Here is a 22,758-nt window from a genome sequence, read left to right on the forward strand (position 1 = left end):
AAATCAGAATGAAAGAGCAGTTTGAGGGAAGAGCTGTCTCTGTTATAATATGCTTTTTCAGTAAATTTATGTAAAGGAGTTGCATATGTGCTATATGGAGTAGTGTTGTAATTGGTTTTTAAATCACACAGAAGTTGTAGAATTCACCTAGGCATATTGCCAGTAATTTTGTGTTAATTGTAAATATTAGTTATTGGGATAGTGGAAGAATCTTGTACATTTTTTTATTTTTTTTAAGTCTGTTTGGTAAGGTAGAAGAGTAGTTTCTGAGGGTTCAGGTATCTCCATTAGTTAGGAATTTGATTTAGTTTGGTGAAAGACCCGTGTCTTGTATGGCTGTGTTACATCATGATAGGAGAGGGGAATAAGATAAATTAAAAACAAATGCTTTTTGCACAAGTGACCAAACGTTTTCAATTAAAAATATGTATTTTTTCCAATATTTTTCACAATTTACAATAAAATTATGTACATCAGAATGAAAAGTAAATGTAAAAAGCCTGTACTTGACTGACATGGAATTGTGTGTTGTGCAAGCATCTCTGATGAGTGTCTGTCTTGCCATTAGATAATGTGCAAAATGGCCTCCATGGTGGGAAAGGACATCACGGAAAGACTTGTTCTCCCCAGGTTTTGTGAGATGTGCTGTGACTGCAGAATGTTTCATGTTCGTAAGGTATGAATTATCAGCATCTAGTCTGGGTTATCTGTGAAAAGGGTGTCATCAACTTGGAACCTGCATTTGTCTAAGTGACTCTTTCCTGCTAGATCTTATCTGTGACATGTATAAATGAAAGCTATGGAGTTTCTTTTGTAGATTGCATTTCTACAGATTTTATATTTGACACTGAGGTTTTTCCAGAGTCCCTACCTTTATTATCAGAAACAATGAAAGAATCTGCTTGTTCTTATGATTGTGTAGGTATCCACAAACATGTGAACCAGCTGTAACTGATACATCATCAGCCACCTGAGCTCATATCTCTGTGCATAGATGTAATTGAAGATGCTCATTAAGATGAAATAAGCCAGTATGCCATCATGGTATTTAGGTGTTGAGGCTGTGTTTTGGTTTCACCTTTCCATTGCACAGCTCATTTTCCTTGATAACTGCTTGTATTCTTTCACTTGATAGCACTTTGAATGCTTTTTATCCTCCCTCCCTTTCATTTAAATTCTAGGCTGCTTCTTTCCTGATAGAAAAAAATCTGACTGAGCTTGAAATTAAGAGAACCATTTTTAATTTTTTAATTATTGGTTTTTTTAAACCATGAGAACTGATGGGATGGGGAAGTGGCTGATACTGAATTTGTACTGAAACATGTTTTTTATGGTTTTAAAAGCTTTTTACGGTTTTACCTTTGATTTTGTTTGCTGTATTAAAGCTATGGTCTTAGTGGTTATTTCTTCCATTTTGTCTGTAAGGTGTGTGCAGCCAATTTTGGAGATATCTGCAGTGTGGTTGGGCAGCAAGCCACTGAAGAAATGCTGGTAAGCCATTTCTTAAAGGATTTTTCTTTTTAATACAAGTCAATAGTGGAGTTAGACAAGGTACCGAGAAGGGCAACTAAAATTGTTAAGACAACCACTACGTTCGCTTAGTAAGGAGAGAGTAAAAAAGCTCTTCAGTTTTCCTGACATGAGGTTATTATTGACATTACAAAATCTTGAAGACAGTTATTGTGGATACAGAAATCTTACTTGCCAAGTCACACAGTCTAGAGCTAAGGGGTGCTTTCAATTCTGGAGCCAGGACGAGGGTTTAAACAAGACTGAATAAAACACTTGGGGCTGTAGAGACTATTTGCAAGTTCAGAAATACAGTAGGCAAGAAGTAAGCAGGACTATGTCTTCTAATGTCCATAAATGCAATGAAAGATTGCAGATACAGGAGCAGCATGGTGAATATAGGCTGCTAGAAGTGGCTAGGCTTGTGTGGTCTCTTTAACCAGCATCACTTAATGCTGCTGTTCATTGATTTAATCTTTTAAAGTTAGTTTTCCTGACAATACAAAAGCCTCACAACCCTACTGGGAAGGAGTGAAAGAGAAGGAAAGGCAGAGAAAATAAGTGAATCTGGGCAATAAAAAAATGAAGTAAAGGGAAGAGATACAAATGAACTGTGGAAAAAACGTGGAACTGGATGGAGCAGTGAGCAGAGGACAGTGCCCCTCCCTCCCCGCATTCATTTGGCAGGTCCAAATAGCTGGCTTGCAGACATGGGAGGGCAGAAATCAGCTTGACACTCTCTGGGATCCTTTTTCAAACTTTCACCTTTTGGGTATGATGGGCAGTGATCTCACAGGGCCAGAGGAGGTTGATAAGTCGTGTCATGAATTAGCAAGGGATTTATACAGAGCGAGTATAAATGCAGGCATGACTTCAACAAGAAGCTCTGCAGCCTTTTGCAGATTTGATGTTGGAACATACTGGTATGCCTAGTTTGACCCTCAGGGCATTTCTCATGGTCTTACAGCAGTTGCTGCATTTTCCCCTACATTCTGTGTGATTCAACCCATTTGATAATGAAGTATTATTGTGCAGATTTGCATCCCTTATGTTTCTTGATTGGAGGTATAATCAATTTCTCATACAAATGCCCTGTTGTTGATACATGTAATGAATTTGGATTAAGAATTTGTAGAGTTGCAACTAGATTATGAAATTAAAAAGTGGTAGTTATTTTATGTGAAGGCAGTAACATGTGGCTGGGTGGTTGAGGATCTCTTTCCATAACAGAAAATACTGTTTTTTTATCTTTTTGGATTATTAAAGAAAAAAACAATATAGGTGAAAAGCTGAATGGCTGTAGATAAAGCTTTGTTTTGTAACATAAATGCTTTTTAAAATCAGAACCAAAGTCCAGAAAACTTTGGTGCAGAAAGTAGGAGCAGCTGAACATCAATATTTGAGAACAGCAGTAGCAACAGTCATCATATTACTTGCACCTTGCTACTCTGCCTGTTGCAAGCGAAGGCAGCCATATGATAACCTAAATGTCTTTGCCTCACATGCCCTCTCTCCACTATTTCATCCTTAACATTATTGTTTCCAGAAAAACCCAGGCACTGGAGCAACTTCAAAATGCTTCAGTTTTATTAGTAAAACCACTACTCTGTTCAAACCTGTTTTCTCTTGCACCCAAATGCAATCTTTCTCTTATTCCTCTATTCTGCAGCTCAGGACCTAATTGTAGGGTAGGTGGTGACAGAGATTGGTAAATCTAACAATGAGAAGTTTAGGTGGAAAAGAAAGATTTATTTTTTTTCCTTCTTTCTGAAGACGCTTTTCCTTCACGTTTCAATGAGAATCTTACAAAAATCTGAAGTGATCTGTGATAGGTAAAATGTTAATGCACCAGTATTCTTTGGTTCTGTTCCTTTCAGTTCTAAGTGCTTTAAAAGAATGGTATAGAGAGATGAGGTTGTGTCTTATGATGGGTTTTCTGACCTTGGGGCTATTTTTGGAGTTGGGTTTTTTGGGATTTATTATGCGATATAAATCAGGTTAGAAAGTTAGTACTTTCTTGCTATTCTTCAGGCAGGTGAATTTTCCTTTATCCATAAGTAACAGGAGAGCAACTGATCAGAAGGTGGTGCTACTGAATGTGTGTTCTTTGTCTTGCAAATGTTAAACTGATGCGTCTGAGCATGAGGGCAAAGAACAAGATGAAGGAAATTAATGTGAAAAAATAACTTGCTTTGAAACAAGTACTGCCTGTAAAGACTTGCAGACTTACTCACTATGTTTCTAACAGCTGCCGAGGTTTTTCCAGCTCTGCTCTGATAATGTATGGGGAGTTAGGAAAGCCTGTGCTGAATGCTTCATGGCAGTTTCTTGTGCAACATCACAGGAAGTCCGGAGGACAAAATTGTCAACCCTTTTTATTAATTTGATTAGCGATCCTTCACGATGGGTAAGAATTGCTTTTTATTTCTTGAATAGCTGTCATATTTAAAGGATTTTACTGTGATACTCCATGTAGAACTTCTCTCCGTATGTGTGGGTAACATATCTCGTTTCACACACCTCAAACAACATTCTTCTTATAAGGCTTAGTTTGTCAGCGGCTGTAGAGTCCCTTACATTTTCACAGAAAAACTGTGTCTGTAGGATAGCTGTGTTCTTAGCTACAGAGCAGTCTGTGACTTAAAATTGCTGAAAATCATTAACAACACGGGATGTTGTTAATGTGATTAATTTGTGATTGATAATGTGATTAAGATGTGATTAATTTGTATTTCTTCAAGTTCCCTACCACCACCTCCTTTTTGGGTGGGAAGTGGAGTGATTGTTTTTGGCTTGGGGTTTATTTGGTTGTGGTTTGGATGGGGTTTATTGTGGGGTTTCTGTTTGATTGTTTTGGTTTTTGTCTTGCAAATCTACTTTTCAAACCTTGTTAAGTTTGTTACTGAGCAGACTACTTCGGAGAGCCAAAAGCAGTTCTTTTGCACAGGAACATGAACTGTTGGATTCTGGAAAGTGATGCAAGTTGTAGCCCAGTAGAATTAATCAAATAATAAAAATTGAGGTAGATAAATGCTGAGAAGGGGAGAATAAATAGTAGGAGAAAGGAGGAGCAAGTGAACAACATAGATAAATAGGAAAGGGAAAGAAATGCAAAGCTTATAATCAGTCAAATGTACAGTAGTGAAATGTCTATTTACTGCACTAATTTTTATCCTTTGAAGTTGTTAAATTTTCAGCTAAGCTTTCAAATTTACCTGCTTATACTATCTAAATAATTATGACTTTGTTGATTGTGGGGAGGGTATAGGCCTGTTAACTTATTTACCTGTGATTTAACTCTTTTTACCCTGCTTTTTCTTAACTTTTTTTTTTACTTAACACTTTATGTGTACAGCTGACTGACTTTCCAGACAAGAGCCTCTGCTGTTGCTTTCCTCAGTAGGCTTACGACCCTTCCATTTCCTAGTAACAGGCATTTATGGTTTTTAGGACAGCAAGCTTTATACATATAATTTTTTTTTTTTCACCTTGGACACTTTCTACTAGGTCCGCCAAGCTGCTTTTCAGTCTCTGGGGCCTTTCATATCAACTTTTGCTAATCCATCCAGCAGTGGTCAGTACTTTAAAGAAGAAGATTGTAAAAACACAGAAGATTGTAGTTCTGCGCAGGAAGACAGGTAAACAACTTCCTAAATCTACAAATTATTTTTTCCTCATTGTTTTTCTTCTGTATGAGCTATAAGTTAAGAAAATAAACTTCCCTGTATAAGTTGAGTATCTGTCTTGGTAAATTGAAAGATCTGGAACTTCTCCTATTACTTAACAGACTACCAGCATTTTCAGTTATTGCCTAAAAATCGTGAATATTCAGTAACCTAGGATACCTTATGGAGGCCGATAGCTGGTCATATACTTGAGGGATCAATATTGGGTCCAATCCTGTTTAACATCTTCATTAATGATCTGGATGGTGGGGCAGGATGTACCCTCAACAAATTTGCTGGTGACACAGAACTGGGTGGAGTGGCTGATGTGCCAGAAGGTGGTGATGCCATCCAGAGGGGCATCAATAGGCTGGAGAAATGGGCTGGCAGGAACCTCTTGAAGTTCAACAAGAAGTGCAAAGTCCTGCACCCAGGAAGGAGCAGCACCAGGCACCAGTACGTTCTGGTTATCTGATGGCATGGAGTGTGGCTTTGCAGAAAAGGCCCTAACACTTGTGGTGAAGATCAGGTTGATTGTGGGGTAGCAATGTGCCCTTGCAGTAAAGGCAAATGGTATCCTGGGCTGCATGAAGAGGAGTGTTGTCAGCAGGTCAGGGGAGGTTATCTCAGCTGAGTGCTGGTGAGGCCACAGCTGGAGTTCTGGGTCCAGTTCTAGGTTCATTATGAGAGACAGACTGGACATTCTGAAAAATGGGGCACAAAGATGCTGATGGAGTATCTCTTCTACAAGGAGGAAAAGCTGAGAGGGCTGGGGCTGCTCAGCCTGGAGAAGCAAAGGCTTGGCGGGATCTTAACAATGTGTACAACTACTTGAAGGGGAGGATGGAAAGAGGATGGAGTCAAACTTCTTCCGTTGATGCCCAGTGACAGGAGCAGAAGCAGTGGGCACAAACTGAAACACAGGAGGTTCCTTCTGATCATCAGGAAACACTTTTTTCTTTTACTGTGAGGATGACTAAACACTAGCACAGGTTGTCCAGGGAGGCTATGGTGTCTCCATCCTTGGAGATATTAAAAAGCCATCTGGACATGGTCCTGGGTAACTGGTTCTAGGTGACCCTGCTTGAGCAAGGGTGTTGCCCCAGATTACTTCCAGAGGTCCCTTCCAATCTCAGTAATTCTGTGATTATGTATTAATTTATTTATTTATTTTGCTAGGCTGTAATTAAATGTAGTTTGCTAAATAGCAAGCTGATAGCATATGTGTGAATTTTCAAGAGCATCTGTTTGCAACAAGCATATTTTGGTTTTTAAATGTTCATTTGCTTTGGCACTCAACAGTGAACAAGTCAGGACTACAGAAGGTGTAATAACAGAAGATGAGCACAACAGGACAGAGGATCTGTCTTCACATGCTGATAACGAGGATTTTGCAACAAAGCTTGAAAATGCCATGGAAGATCAAAATACAGTGTCAAATAACTCCCAGAGGGAAAGTGATTTCCAGACTGAGTCATCCTTCCATTGCACTTTGTCTTCAGAATCTTGTGGGAAAAGGGTTGATGAGAACGAGCGAAGTTCTCATTGCTGTACAGCAGGTCTACGTAAGACTGGGCTGAATTCACAGGAAACCTCTCTTTCAGAGCAGGAATTGTACAACTCTTTCCATTTCTGGAGGACTCCACTTCCTGAAATAGATATTGACTTCGAGCTTCAGCAGACTTCTGAGATATTACTTGATAGAGAAATTCAGGAACTCACTATGCCAGCGTCTCCAAACATTCCTATGGCAACAAGGAAAGAGTTGGAAGAAATGATAGAAAATTTGGAACCCCATATAGACGATCCCGATGTAAAAGGTAAAGATCCTGAAGTATTTTTAGTGTTTGGAGATTATGCATATGTTGTTTTAGCAGTTTCGGCTTGAACTTTTCAGTGATTTTAAAAGTCAGAAGTACTGCTTTCTCCTAGTCTTCAAAGAGATTGTATCTCTTTTTATTTAATTGTGAAGACTGACGACGAACTGAAAGGGAACTTACATTTGTGTAAAGATGTTTAAAGGTAGTATGATTGCTTCCGTAAACTGAATACACATACAGTTAGGAGCACAAACTTCTGACTGTCTGTTTTTACAGTATAATCAAGGGCATAAGCAGTTGGTCAGGAAATTAATTTTTAATAAGCATACATGCAAAATAAGAAGGCAGATTAGGGTGGGGGTTTTTAAATATTGGAGTTTGATAAGTGGCATTTTTTTATGCATTATCCATTTTATTTTTAACAAATCAGTCTTACCAATTTTTCTGCAAGGTCTTTACTATTGCTGTCTCATGTTGTCTACTTGCGTGAAGTTTGTTGGGTCAAACAGAATTTATCCAAACTGAATTCTTGAAGTGTGAATCCACATCCTCCATTTTAAAAGCTCTTGAAGGGTGGAGAAGTGTTTCATAAGTATGACCAGTTGGTGGAGCAGCACCTCAGAGATACCTCCTGGGCTAAAATGACTTGGCTATTTCAAACATACCTACTGGAGGTACATTTCTCTTTGTATTCACATGCTGAATATATTCTAAGGCACATCAAGCTTGAGCATTACAGGGAGAAAGTTCAGAGCTACCAGTAAGAAGGAGGCCATGCTGTTCTGGGGCTGAAGAATCCCTAGGGCAAAGCATGCCTCTGGACCAGAAAAAAATAGGAAGGAAAAAGATGGGGATTTTGGGAGGGGGAAAAGCATCTTGGAATAAACTGGTACTGCTTTCAACTTATTTTGTTATTAATGGATTTATATGCTAATAAATTTTCTTTAATCCTTTTTGGGCTGCTTCCATTTAGTCTATTATGAAGTCAGCAGATGAAAATTAGTTGCTTTAAGAGTGCTTTGGGAAGACAAAAAATCTCAGCCTTGCTAATGATCTCAGTCTTCACATAACGCATCTCTGAAGCCAACTGTTAAAACTTGCACTGCTGTTTGTTTTATAAAACCTTAAACACTTTCAATGAAGACTTATGTAGGCATGTATTTGTGCATCCAGAATTGTCCTCTGCTATGGAGTTGTTTGTCATGTGTGTTCATGTCTTGTTTTAGATCAGGGTTTTTTTTGTAGCTCTCATGACTGGCTGTCAAGAGGTTTTCTGTGCAGTTGATGAATAGTGCTTGTGCACTACAGTAGAATAAAGCAGTTGCTAGGTTCTCAACACCATGGATTCCTAGTGCCTACAAGCTAAGAAAGATTTGAACCAGGGTTATTGAGGTGTGGGGGGAGTGGGTGGTCTTAATTACTCAGTCACTTCTATGTTCCATTCAGTACCTCTGACATGGTTAAGGCTGTGTAGTGAAGCCCTGTGAAACACACCTTCTAAGCCTTGTACTCCTTTTTCATCTTGCCTATACTCTCGTTATTTGGTCTAAATACTTCAGAATCTGAAATTTGACAACATACCTGTTGATTTGGTAATGTTGTTATTTCAATTTTACACAAAATGCATTGAGGCTTAAGGAAATTGAGACCAAAACTGATGGAATGGTATTAATTTTGCATGCTTGTCTCAAACACTAAAGTGCACATAGAAGTGGTGGGTATCCAAGCTTCAGTCTCTGAGTAGCTGACTTATGCCTATATTTTGGACCTTACACTCCATAAACTGTGACAAGAGGGAGGTAGACTCCCTTTGGAATCCAAAAGATCAGAGCCCTGATGGCCTTGCAGTGGCAATACCAGGAATAATGCTTTCCTCTTTACTGTCTAAAATTGTTGCAAACTGATGCTACAAACATGGGGTAAAAAGGTTGTCTTAATTTGTTATTTCCATAGAAATTTTATGAAACTTCTTAATTTCACAGAAAATTTTGTCTCCAGTAAATGTGGCTTACAAATGTCAAAACAACCCTGGTCTCAAAGTGATGGCTGTGGTCTTTCCTCCTGCCCTGCAAAACTGGCCATTATGTTCTTAAGGGTCTTGTACTGTGAGTGGGCTGGTTCTTGACAGCAAAGACTGAGCAAACTAGGAGTTAGTTTTTTTCCTCTTTCATTTTAAATCCCTGTCATCTTTTCTTGCACTTATTTTCTTCATTGGTTTGCTTTCATCCCAGTCCTGGATTCCTTCTTCCATGCTGTCCTCCTGTCTTTATAGCTGCGTTCTTAATCAAGAGATGGGAGTGGAAGACACTGTTCTCTCCGGTGGGTAAGCAGAGGCCTGCCATACTGGAGCACTCCCATAGGTACACATCTTCTGGTTTCTATAGCAAATGGAGAAAGCATCCTAGAGACATCACAAGATGAAGCAGGGATGAGTTAGCAACATTGTACTTTGGGAATGAGGCTGTAGTGTATGATGTTACACATATGGCAATAAGGTTAGGTTGTTCAGATGATCCTAATTCTGGCTGTGTCTTACCTCTGAGTGCTTGACTGTGCAACTTCAGCATTTTTCTCTTAACGTGTTTTGCTTTGGAGGATATTTCCCAACCTTAAAAAAAAAAGGCAATAAATAAATACATAAATAAAATTAATACCTGTTGTGTGGAACCATATCGGTCATTGGCACAGGGTTTTTTTGAAATTAAGATCACACTTAATTTTTATTATTTGACTCTGCAGAATAACAGAATAGTCAGTGGAGGTTTATGATTCCCATTTTGCTAGTTAGTTTCAGCTGTCCCTTACAGATGAGGCAGGTGTGGAGAGCTGGTCCTGGAGTTCAACTGGCAATTATTCTTTCTGAGCTAGAAGAGTTACAGTTGTTCTGTTTGTGGAAGGTTTATTTGTGTCTTTGTGGGTGTTTTTCCCCCCTGTGCTTTCCACTTTATGTGCATGCATAGCAACTACTATACCTTTGTACCCATATCCCTTCCCTCCAGATATATTTCCCGTTATATTTCCTTTATTGATTTCATTTCTCTTCCTTTCTGGATTCTGCATTACTCTACTTTACATGTCTCACCTCACCCTTCTATATTGTGTTCTTCCTTTACCTGCTTGCATCATTACAGCAGAAGTATTGAGAACAGAATAACTTGGCTTTTATCCAAGGGGTACATCAGCATTACTACATAAAGGGGAAGGATCAACTGAAAGGAAAGGCATTGCCAGCTTGTTCAGCCCAGAGTACAGTATGTTAAGTGCATACCCCAATCTTCCTGATGTCTTGGCTGCCAAGCACTAACAGGTTACTGTTCACATACACAGAACTAACTTTTTGTGGTTGTGTGGGTGTTTTGGGTGTTTTTGTTTGTTTTGGAGGATTTTAGGTTGGTAACTTGATTGTGTTTTCTGTGTTTCTGTAGTGGACCTTCCTGTCATCAGAGCAGTTTCCATTTCAAACTTCAAATCCTTGCTTCAAGGCATGGAGGCTGATGAGGTCTCTAGCAAATACAATTTTTTAACAGTGATCAGCAACCACCATAGAACATTTTTTTTTCGTAATCTCATTCTCAGAAAGGGGTAAACTGCTTTAACTGAATCTCACTCCCAAAAGTCTTTACCTTGAGGCTTTCTTTCCAGAATTAGCTTCTTGCCAAAGTGATAAATCTGAGTAATAGGTAGTTGAGCCATCAGCAACTAAGATAAAAACAGCCTGCCTTCTCACAGACAAACTGTACTGGCTAGCAGAGCTACACAAGCTATTAAAAGTTAAGCGGTGGTGTGTAATCCCTGTTAATAGGACCTTTCCAGTCCACTGGCCAGACATCCTGAGGGTCTCAAATTGAGAGATAGAAACATGTACCTTCCTCTTGTAAAATTATCATAGGGTCTTTATTCAGGTCACCTTTTTCCAGCTCCCTGAGGCTGCTGCTGTCTTCAGTCACTTCAGAGATTACTTTTCTTTCTGCAGATGTTTTTATTTATTTATTTTTCTTTCCAGGGACACTTTGTTCAGCTTTATTTATTTCCTTATGTTCTACATAGAAAGTGTTAAGTAACCTAACATCAGCTTTTCTTAATATTATTTGAAGAAGGAGAGAAAGCCAGACTTGCAGGTTACTGGGGGTAACTGTGGCTTATGCCAGTTACAGGCTACTTTGCCAAATGGAAACCTAATAGGGATAAACCAGCCCAAATGTGGGACCAATTGATTTCATTCACTTGTAAAATGTCTAAGGTAGGCTACTTGTGCTGCTTGCAGTAGAAGTCTAAAATATTGTTAATGGAACAGGAGGTGAGGAGGAAGTGGAGAAGAAACTCCTCTTATTTTTAAGTTTTAGTAACTTTCATCTCTGTACCAATTAATGCAGCCCATAGCTTTTGCTTCTGAGTAAGGGTGAGGAAGGCAGGTTCTTCAGAAGAAGGAAGAATTGTGTTCCACTTTATAAATACCAATGTCTTCTAGTGAAACATTAGGAGAAACAGAAAACACCAATAAAGCATTTTGTAAGGACAGAAACTCTTGAGGACCAGGAAATTTAATAAGGCTAGGTAAAATGTGGTTTTGAATTTAAAGGTTGTGCCAGTAGGATGCAGGTAAAGTAGCCAACAGTAAGTAATTCCTTACTGAAAAATACTTCTCACCTGAAGTGAGAAGCAGAAGTCAAAGGAAAAAAGAGTTAATTAGCAGATGGTTTAAGATCCTGTGAACGTTGACTTTATTTTACCAACATGTTATGCACACAACTGAGCTTTACACTCCAATTTTTACTGAAGGTAGTTGTGAAAGCAAACTAGCCAGGAGATTCCCTTTCAGTCTTCCTTCCAAAACCTTGCTTCTCAAGAGCTCTAAGACATTTATTTCTCTGTCATGTGTTAAGGGGAACCTTTTTCTTTGCTTGTACCTGTAATGGTTTTCTGAAAAATGTTGCCTGTCGTATGACTGTAGGAAAGATCTTTGTGGGAGATGGGAAGGAGCGGCAGCCACCTGAGTCAGGAGGGTATCATCACAGATCTTGGGCTGTGTCTGTGTGTGATGGTATTAGGAGGGGATGTACCTTGCACCTGAGCCCTAGGGTGGTGAAGACAGCTCATTAGCATGCTGTCTCAAGTTTCAGTATCTTCAAGGCAGCCACCTAGAGCTGTGCATATGCAGGCGCACACTCACGCATGCACTCTCTTTTTCCTTTACTAAGCACTCCACCATTCTGGAGCCTTCCATAGTGACTATGCTTGACTCTTTTTTAGGCTAGGGCCTTAAGATGACTATGGACTTCAGATCATTCACCTTTCAGTGAGTGACAGTGCTGGAGTTGCTCTTTGTGACAAGACCTACAGAAAAGCACTTGAAGAAGAAAGCAAGCACTTGCCAATCAATTAAATCCTTGGAGTTTGGCCTTTCCTACCCTTCATCCCCAGGTCTTGGGATTGTAGAATTGACAAGAAGCTGAGAAGATGCACATTTGTGCCTTATCTCCTCTGGGGCAGGCAGAGGAAAGGGGGATATGTGTGGTCTCCACCCTGTTAAGCCCCTAATCATGGGTGGTCCAAGTGTGCAGGCTGAGAGTGGGGCATGGTTACAGACTATGTATTGAAATATTTCCAATTAGTACTGTAGATATCTTCACTCTTGTTATTAGAAGTAATCTTTGGAGCTCAGTGTGGGTATTTCAGTAAATTCATATTCAGTGTTAAAGCAGCACTTGTTGCCCAGTCAAGGGTAGGCTTTCTTAACTTCTAAGTGAAAAAGACAGGAGAGCTCATTTTTCATGAAGTTGTCCTTCATGCAAGAAGTCTTAATAAAAATGTCTCCTTGATGTGCGGCAGAATATAATTATTTTTAATTTTCTTGTTTGATTAAATGAGAATAAACTGGAAACCAGGCAGGCATTTCTTGCCCTAGCAGGTGCTCTGAAATGGCCACCTATTTTCCATTATTTTGGATTGATTTGTTTAACTTTAAAGTATTGAAGGAATTTACTAGCCTTGATCTTGTTTATTCTCATGGACCTTAAAGTACAGAGGTTTATTGTCAGTGAGCTAACACTTGAAGAGTGGAGTCTTAACAAGCTTTTGTTAATCTTACAAGTTGTAAAGTTCATAATTTTTATGTATTTATGTATCAATTATATACTATAGATACATATTGAAACTATACTTTCTAACACAGTGTGTTTTATAGTTGGTTTTGGTTTTAAGTTTCTAACTTGCTGTGTTTTTTCCAGTTGAGGTGAATTGCAGGAGTGCATCAAGAATATCTTTCAGTTATTCTACCAGAAATTTAACTCAGTTAGGAAGCTAGAATTGCATATTGTAAACAATTGTCTTTACTCCTGCTCATCAGACTCCACCAGGAGTGAACCAGTGAACCTGTAGTGTGTTTTTCCAATTTTTGCTGGCCAAGATTGAACCGTTATAATTTTGCTTCTTTTAACAGATCTGTTTTTTCTATCTATAAAGTAGTCCAACTTTATTTTTTGAATTCTTGTTGTTAACCCTTTCAAAAAAAGCTATAGGGAGAAATTAAGATTCTGTAACTTAGTATAGCGACGTGGGATTAAAAACAAACGTGGTTTGTCATTTAGTTTGACAATGAACATATAAGAAACCTTAGAAAAGTCACAGTTCATGAGGAACTGAGCTTCTGGATGGCTGGGTAAATTTAATGGGTCAGGAAATTCTTCCCCCTTATGTTCTTGGAAAATGGAAAAGGAGAAAGGTAAGGTAGATCAGTCTTGTTGAATTCTGTGTCGCTTGCAGCTAAGATTGCCTCTGATACCTGATCTGCTTAGGTCAGCCTATATCCAAGGTTTATTGCTCCACAAAGCTCTTTTTAATTATCAGTAAGCAGAGAGGTGGAAAGCAAAGCAGTCTCAGAACTGCTGTTTTTTCAGAAGAGTGGATGGCAGAGTGTGAAGTGCTAATGCTTTCTTTTGATGAGTAACAGGACATCAAATGGTGCAACCTTCATTATTTGTTTGTAGGCTGCAAGGAGGCTACAGTGTCCTGCTCAGAAAAGATTTACTGGTGTCTAGAATCTTCCTATATAGATCTTGCTTCAGAGTTGCAATAAAAACATAAAAATTTAAGGACCATGTATAGAGGAGAGAGCCAGCTTCTCAGAACCAAAATCCTTTCTCTATGAATAAACCTATTCTCAACCTTTATTTGAATTACTTTTCCCTTCTTAGTTCCATCTTCCACTAAAGACCTAGTCAGTAAGTTAGTATTCATGTGGTGTTCTGACTCAAAAGACCGTTTGCACCATTAAATGTACTGAGATTCTTAGAGAACTGATCCTGCCATAACAGCAGGCTCTTACTCCTGGGTGTCTTTGCTAGAAAGGCAAGCTTTACTGAGCTTATAGGGTGGTTAAGCACCCCAGGAAAAGAGTGGAGTGTAAATCTGCCTTACATTTGATAGCAGATTTCCCCAGTTTGGGATTTACTAACAGTCAATAATCTTACATTTGTACCTCCTCCATAGTTCTTCTGCCATCCTTCTAGTAATTAGTCACTGTCTGAAAGCTGATTTATGGACTTGCTAAAAGTTTATTGCAGTTCAGTCTCTTATGCATTTTTCCTTCATATGCTGCAGCACAAGTGGAGGTGTTGTCTGCTGCACTCAGAGCATCCAATTTGGATCCTCAAGAAGAGACAATGGCTAGCATCAGCAAGGGAACAGACTCACCGACTGAACTAACCATCACTGACCAACAAAGTTTTAAACCTATACTGGGTGATATTGTGCCTTTAATTGGTGACACTGTTGAGGTAAGAAGCAAGTTTTGTACTCTCTTTTTTTTAATTTTTTTTTTCTTCTCCTTTCCCATTAGGATTTCTAGGGCTCCATAAATAGAGCTATATTTTCTGTTTTGTAGTAATTGAAGCCAAATGCCTCCTACTTTTGGCTAGCGTGGTGTTCAGTTTTGTTGGCTGATACTGAAGTGCTAGCTACTAAAATAGAGTTATGTTGGGTGCCTTTGTTTTTGCCAGTTCTGTACTTGTCCATGTGAATTCTTGAAATTGTTTCCACTCGAATCTGTTGAGTCTATCACATTTTAAGCTGTTTTAATGCTACTGCAGTTTATTACTGTGAAATTGCCTTCCTTAAAATAGAGCCCCACTGATAATAAATGAATCCACTTCTTCAGTTCCCCCATCCCCCCACCCTCCAATCTGGAGAAAGGGGAGCTTAGTTTCCTGTTCTCCCTAAGTGTTTTATAGTAGTTCACTGGCCTGCATAAGACAAGTTCAGGACCTGCATTCTAGGATGTTGTGTGGACTGCTGAAAGAGGAAGTGGATTCTAGCAGTTACTAAAAAGTTAAAGGTTTTTCGGCTTACTTCTTCAGCACTTGATACTATTTTCTGTTCTGTACTGTGTATTAGGCCAAACCCAGTATATTCACTGCATATAGTGCTACAGGGTCTGGTGGTATTTAAAGCTATAGCTGTATAGAAAAATATGCTCCATAAAACCATAGCAAGTGATTTGTTTCAATCACAGTATGTAAGTAGTATTTTCAGGTGAAATTTTTTCAAAGACATGTAAATGTCTTTGAAAAGTCTAGGAGTTGAGTTGAGTGCAAAGATTTTCAGCCTTCTTTAATTAGAGCAGTGTTTCTAGATGACATTTAATTAACTTTGCACCTAAGCTGCTGGACTATCCTATAGCCTGAAAACATTTGGGGAGAGGAAAAATGTGACACTTACTTGGATGCTGCTGTTTATACGCATTTATAACGTAACAATACAGATCTGCTTGGTTTGCTTCGAAAAAACAACATGCGCCCTATTCATGATGTCAGAATCAATATGTCACTTCTTTCTCATACTAACCTGTAAAATGACAGTGTAAATGTATCCTCTGTCCTAATTTTTGGGGTTGATGAGGGTGGCATTTATTCAGAGGGACCTGTCCTGCATTTTATTTCTTTACAGTGTATTGCTGACAGAGTTTTAAGAACTTGTCACATTGCTGGTGTATGTTGGTTTTGCATGTTTCAATTTTACTCTTTAGAAGGATGCTCTTAAATCTAGCACTTCCTTGTTTGTTACTGGCACTGAATCAAGTCCTCATTTTACAAGTTAAAGGGTATTATAAAGGTGACCTAAAATTTGGCAATCAAGCTGTGATCTGTTGAGCAAGTGGAGTGTTGCCCCTAGCAGTGAAGAATCTCTGATTTTCACAGGTGGTTTTTTGTTGTGTTGGGGTTTTTCATTTGTTTGTTTTGGGTTTGTTGTGTTTTTAAGTCTCAGCATAGCACTCACTGTGTCAGCAGGATACTGGACGCTTCAGAAAAATCAAGCTACAGCATTTTGTATTTGAAAGCAGCTTTCACAGTTCTGCACACACATTGCAAAGCAAAGTAACACTTTGCTTGTTCTGCACCTGTATTAGCTCCTGAAGGAGGTTTTTTTTTTGTTGGAGGTAGAGGTAGAAGGGAAGGAAAAGAGAGAAAGGAAACCAGAGTAAAAACAGCTCATCCCTGCCTGGCACTTCTCTCTAAGAAGAGGATGGATGCCTGGAGGAGACTGGACCCTTGGTACTGCCTCTGCATGTCAGAAAATGCCAGCACCACTTGCCCTGTGCTGTGGGCTTTGTGTGCAAGCCGTGACACAGCGTGGGGGTCTATGGAGCACAACCACAGAGCTCTTGTTACATTGTAGCTAAAGGAAACCTCATGTAAGAGATTTGTAAGGCCATGACAAAGATTTTGCATCTCGGAGACACTGGTTCACTAGTTTGGTACACAAGAAACTTTCAGGCTAAACTCTGGTGATGTGTCCTGGCTCTCTGTAATATTCAGATCAGCGTGTGCATGTTACATGGCAAACATACAGATAGAACTTGATCTGCAGGAATAGAGATACTATATTGACTTTAATACTGACTGCTGCTGTGGTTCTTCTGTACTGCATCTCTTCCTTTATGGAATGCATATTTGACTCTAAAAGTGGCTGGGTAAAAATGTTCCCATCTGTGGCACCCTTCAGTATATTTAGTTGTTCAACTTAGTTCAGTCAATAAAGTATTCATTTTTTTTATATATATATATATATATATATTTTTTTTTTTTTTTAACTTAGCCTTTTAGAGCTGAGGTAGCAGACATTGTGAGGAGGCTTTTTGTTTTTATTCTCAGAAGCCCTGGAGGCTTTATAGTTGGAGTTGTGTGCTGCTGCACACATTTAGTGGTGGGAGTCACTTACAGATTTGTTCTTCCCTTGGTCTTTGACACCTTCATGCTGCTGCTTGATAAGCCTGACTAGTCACTTGGGCTGCTGTGCTGGTGATGTGCAATTGCCTTGCAGCTCTGCCTGTTCTTTATCACCTGTAATTATACCTCAGCAACTAAAATTACAACCCAATGCTTACATGAATGCAAATCATGGAAAAGGAAAAAAGTGATTGTCTGAAGTCAAACCAAGGAAGGCAGATGGTATCCTGGAGGCTTTTTAAAAGAAGTTTATAGTTTTCTTGAAAATTCTCATTGTCAAACTGTCTACTGAGATGGTAGAATAGGCATTTTCTTGGTGCTTCTGTTAACCCTGAGAGCTTACCCTGCAGGGTCTGTGAATAGATAGCTTAGCTCATATCTAGCAAAAACGCCTTTGTCCTGTTCTACCACACAGCAGCCTGATGTACTTTTCGAATATTCATCATCTACCTCTTGATCCATGGTTGATTAATTATGCAAAGTCCATTGTATTTGGGGAACTCCACTGTTATTGAAAATGACAGTGCATCCCCACTGCAGCACAGTTTATCAAACCTCTGCTGCCCAGTAGAGTTCTGAAACAAAGTCTCAGTCCTTGCATTCAAGACCCAGAAATGTAGCCAGGATGGTTGCTAAAAATGATGATGACAGCGTCAGCAGCTGTGGTCCACTAGGGCTCTGTATTACAAGGTGGAGCTCATCTGTAGATAAGATTAGAGAATAATCACCTCTAGAAAAGGAGCAACAACATAAGCATTATCAGTTTGTGTTCTAGGGTGTGAGGGTGGCTTTGTTTTGACCTTTTTCCAGCACAAACTCATAGCAACAGATCCAACTAAATCTGCTCAAGGTGTTTTCTCATTCTCCCTTCAGGGGAGAAGCAGTGTGATCCATGTTAGTTAGGTTTTCCTTAATGCAATCTCAAATGTACTCCTGTCCTGTGATTTTCATTCCATAAGAAACAAAATGGAGCAGAATAAGAGGACCTTGTGTTTGAAATTGAAAGCAGATTTATCTTAAAGAGCTTTTGATTTGCGGCTGTAGCAAAATTGTATTTGATATTAAAACATGTAGTCCTTTAATCTAAGAAAAAGACCCTGAGGTGAAGACAGTATTTCTTCATGTTGATGTTTGTTTTTTGTTTAATCTTGGAGTGTATTTTGTGTGACCTTTTTTCTTTTTTCATAGAGTATGGATTCTACACTTCACTATATTCATAATGATTCAGATTTGAGCACCAACAGTAGTTTCAGCCCTGAAGAAGAAAGAAAATCCAAAGTACAGGTAAATGACATGACTTCTGTTTTTTGTGCATACATCAGATAAGTGAAATTTTTTAATGTATATGAGAATTTCTTTTAAGTGTTTAATTCAGAAATTTCTCGTGTAATGTAGTTTCTATTAAGTATGGCCAACTTCTTAAATAAAGTAGTTTTAAAATATTCCATGTTTGCAGAGATAATGGTTTAATTCAGCAGTTGCTTCTGTTTTAATTGTGTATAGGAGATGACAGTATTTTTTTACATGAGAACAGTTGCCATAGACTTCCAGGCTTGATGTCATTTGGTTTCATTCTCTATGGAAACTATCCTGTAGTGGAAATTAGGTTTTTGAGGAAACACAATTTTTCCTTAAATGTTTTGATTAGAACTGTCCCCACCTCATTACAGCTTTTTGCAGAAAAGTTGTGGAAGTGTTTCATTAAGCTCTGTCTCTTTTTAATTTTTTCTCAAAAGGAATCAAACATTTGTTGTTATATATTTCAGTATTAAGTGTGCTGCCCTGCACCAGCTTGATTCCTTGAGTGGGAGCATCAGGCCCTCTTGTTGCTTACATGAGCCGAGCTATTCAGCAGCTGTGTTAAGGAAGTGCTCTTGTGCACCCGCTTGAGTAGAGTCAGTGCCTGAGATGAACTGACAACAGCTGAAGCAAAGATAGTGTTGAAGTCAACGCAAGGAGATTTTCCCATAGTTTTAGTTTAGATGCTGTCATATCTCAGAGTGAAGGACTGCTCGTCACCAGAGTCTTGGTCACTGGAGAAGCCTTTTCCTTCATGCAAACTGTGGAATTCAGAAGCAACATTGAACACAGTGTACTCTGCCTGCTCCTCTTCCTCACCTCCTCAAGGCATTTTAATTTAGTTTTCTTCTCTTCTTTGAGAGGAATAGGAAAATAATTTTTGAGCAAGTCTTGTCATTTGCTGTTCTGCCTGTTTTTATGGATGAGTTAAAAGGGTTAATTTGCACAGCCTACAAGTCTGAATGCTTGTACAAAAGTAGAATGTAGTCTTTTAAGTTCCTGCTATGCCTAAGCAGACAGTGATCCATCCACTCCTCTGTAATGTTGGTGTGTGTTTTCAAATAACCCCAGTCATGTCATTGTTTCTTTGGAACTTTTTGATGGCACTGAAATGCAAAACCTTTGCATTCGTATAAAGTGATTGTAATTAAATAATATTGTATAGTTGTTGGGGAAAAAATGTTCTTCTGATGGTGTGCCCTGGAGTTTTAGTAAGCCTTAGAGGATTTATTGAAAATAGTGTAAACACTCTACATTTTTCTTGCTGTAGGATGTTGTACCTCAAGCCTTGCTGGATCAGTATTTATCAATGACTGATCCATCCCGCGCACAAACAGTTGATACCGAGATTGCCAAGCACTGTGCCTACAGCCTACCAGGTGTGGCACTTACATTAGGCAGGCAGAATTGGCACTGTTTGAAAGATACCTATGAGACACTGGCATCGGACATGCAGGTAAGCTCAGGAACCTCTGACACCAGGTGATCTGAACCTTCATGATGTGACAATGAATAGTCTGAATTTCTCTGATGGTTTCTCTTGCTTACTGGGTGTTGGGTTGCTCTGCTTTTTCCATGGAGCCTTATGTTGCTGATATTAGTTATTCGTACAATGAATGGAAATGTAATTTTTGTCTCAGAGTGTCTGGTGCTCAGATAAAAGGGAGATGGGGCAATTTGAATGGGAAGTGAATCTCCAGTGGGAATGTGAGTGAGAAAGGGGTCATAAGATCTCGCCTGAGATCTTATGGCAGTGCTTGGATTCTCATAGGTATGAGAATCTGGGCTGTGCTGCTGTGCGTGAGCAGACATGTGCCCCTGCAGGCTATGTCTGGAACTCGGTGAGTCAGTCTCACACCAGGCCTTCTAGTGGCCTTTTGGTCCTGCATCCAGCTACTCATAAAGGAATAACATCACTATTGCCATGCAGCATTGCCATTTTAAAAACAAATACTGGGAATAGCAGCATTTTCCATGTCAGGTGGTAAGGAGATGACTTTTTTTTTGCATTTTACTGTTGGTTTAAAGTTGTCTCCCAGTCCTCCCATGTTTCCTTTTCTGGAGATGCTATTTTTATTTTTTTTAAAACATTCTCAGACTACTTCTCTCTTGCATTTACTGCTTGCTCTGTCAGAGCAGCAGTTCTCAGTGATATGTAGGGAGTAATTTTATACATGGCTATTGCTCATATTTTCCAGACTCTCTTGCATCCATTGAAAACAACCAGCTAATAAATTTAAAACATAAGTAAAAAGAAATTACCCTGTATTCAAAACCTTCTGGAGGTTATTGCCAGTCTAATCTGAATAAAGATGAACCACCAAACCAGGGCAAAAAAACAGTACACATGCTAATTGGAAAGTGCTGGCTAAAGAGCAGATGCCATTTGATCTTTAAAAATACTAATTTGAAATAGTTACTCTGTTAAACAGTGCCCCCTCAATTTAGCGTGAGTAAAAGCTCTACTGGTTCTTGGACTGCTGGGCATTTGATGTGGGTGAAACTTTACCTATTATGGAAGGTAAAATAGGCCAGCTGAAATGTTGTGGGGTATATATCTTACTCTATTTTGTAACTCGAACAAATGAGAGGGTAGTAGTATGGAACTTATTTACCCAAAAGAATTCAAAGGAAAGAGTAATATGTGGAAGAGTACTGATGTCAGGAATACTGTTTTCTTTCCCAAAACTTGGAAGATTATGCCTAGTTCCTTGATATTCAGGTAGAAGAAATGTTACCTTGTCATTTGTCCTCTCCTTTTTTTCCCCAAAAAATTTCCAGTTTTGTTTTCAATTGTTACATGAGACAGCACTGAATGTATTTTGAAGTACTGTAGCTTGACAGGAGTCCAGCTTGGATACCAACCCTCAAGTTAAATAGAGCACTTCAGATGATACATCAACAAAATTAATTTTTAAATTTATTTTTCAGTGGAAGGTTCGACGGACACTAGCATTTTCCATACATGAACTTGCCGTCATCCTTGGAGACCAGCTTACAGCTGGAGATTTAGTTCCTGTCTTCAATGGCTTTTTAAAAGATCTAGATGAAGTCAGGATAGGTGTGCTTAAACACTTGCATGACTTTCTGAAGGTATGTCTGTGTTCAACTCCGGTCAAGTGCAATTGCATATTTTGCACTTGCTTTTTAGCCTAACACTGGTGTGACTCTTTGTGGAAAGTCTTACAGGTGTCTGTTGAATATGAGTATATTTTGCAGGAGATCTGTGTTGCTGATACTTTCTTCTCTCTGAAGAGCCTGGTTTCTGCATATTCATTCAATATATAGGTGCTAGTGGATGATAGTAAGGGTAAGGGGTTTTTTGATGGCTCTAACCTCTCTATGCAGCTTCTCAAATTTCTTTAGATCAGATTTTGCTTTCAGTAGTGCCCCATGTGTGATTTTGCAGACTTAAGCATGATGAAGTTTAGCTCAGGAAAGCTACACTATTCCTAAAGTTTGTTTTATTTTAATAAAAGGAAACATTTCATTAGTTGTATTTTAAAGCTCTTGTTCTATCTGCTGATTGTTTATTTAAGTTTGTTTACTGTTACAGCTTCTTCATCTTGACAAAAGACGAGAGTATCTTTATCAGCTTCAGGAATTCTTAGTGACTGATAACAGCAGGAACTGGCGTTTCCGTGCTGAGCTGGCTGAGTATGTTGTTTTCTGGATGTTTGTTTTTATTGTAATGAATATTATAAAATCACAGAATAGATGATTTACAGTGACATTCTTAATTTCATTTTTAATTACTGGATAGTTCTTATCCTCCTTCACTTGTCTCCCTTGCTTAAAAATCCACAGTAGTTGTATATCATTTATATAATAGTTGGAACTTGAATGTCTTTTTCCATCGCCATATGTTGGAAACAGTACTCTTCCATAAAAAAAAGAAGCTGCCAAAAGAGAAGACTATATCTGGTTGCTCTTGAAGTCTATAGAAGTGTTCTGGCAATTTTACTTCAAGTTGCTGTATTCAATGAGTAGACTGAATTCATGACCATTAAAGAGAGGAGATGAGGGGAGTAGAGTGAGTAGCAGAGTAGTGACTTTGGACTTCATCTGGGCAGACTTAGGCTTTTTAATGGAATTGGTAGGTGGGTTTCTGTAGAAGGCAGCTATGAAGGGTCAAGTTGCTCAGGAAAGCTAGCGGAGGAAGGGGCTTATGAAATTCAACAAGGGACAGATGCCAAGTGGGGAAGGAAGAGCCTCTGACAGTGAGACAGACGGGGGACTGGC

At 38.9% G+C, this 22,758-nt stretch overlaps 1 protein-coding gene across 6 annotated transcripts in view; it reads left to right on the forward strand.

Annotated features, from left to right (window-relative positions):
- PPP4R1 (protein phosphatase 4 regulatory subunit 1) overlaps positions 1-22,758 on the forward strand; it is a 61,272-nt gene that overhangs the window by 33,360 nt on the left and 5,154 nt on the right. For 5 of the 6 annotated variants that reach the window (XM_051610647.1, XM_051610648.1, XM_051610651.1 and 2 more), the window contains 10 exons: positions 569-676; positions 1,426-1,491; positions 3,758-3,916; positions 5,017-5,147; positions 6,477-6,994; positions 14,594-14,769; positions 18,406-18,501; positions 19,787-19,972; positions 21,448-21,609; positions 22,073-22,173. In XM_051610647.1, coding sequence (XP_051466607.1) covers positions 569-676; positions 1,426-1,491; positions 3,758-3,916; positions 5,017-5,147; positions 6,477-6,994; positions 14,594-14,769; positions 18,406-18,501; positions 19,787-19,972; positions 21,448-21,609; positions 22,073-22,173 — 1,703 coding nt within the window. The remainder of the gene's footprint in view (positions 1-568; positions 677-1,425; positions 1,492-3,757; positions 3,917-5,016; positions 5,148-6,476; positions 6,995-14,593; positions 14,770-18,405; positions 18,502-19,786; positions 19,973-21,447; positions 21,610-22,072; positions 22,174-22,758) is intronic. The other variant, XM_051610649.1, reaches the window with a different exon arrangement.

Source organism: Apus apus, chromosome 2, assembly GCF_020740795.1.
Source record: "Apus apus isolate bApuApu2 chromosome 2, bApuApu2.pri.cur, whole genome shotgun sequence".
Lineage (NCBI taxonomy): Eukaryota > Metazoa > Chordata > Aves > Apodiformes > Apodidae > Apus > Apus apus.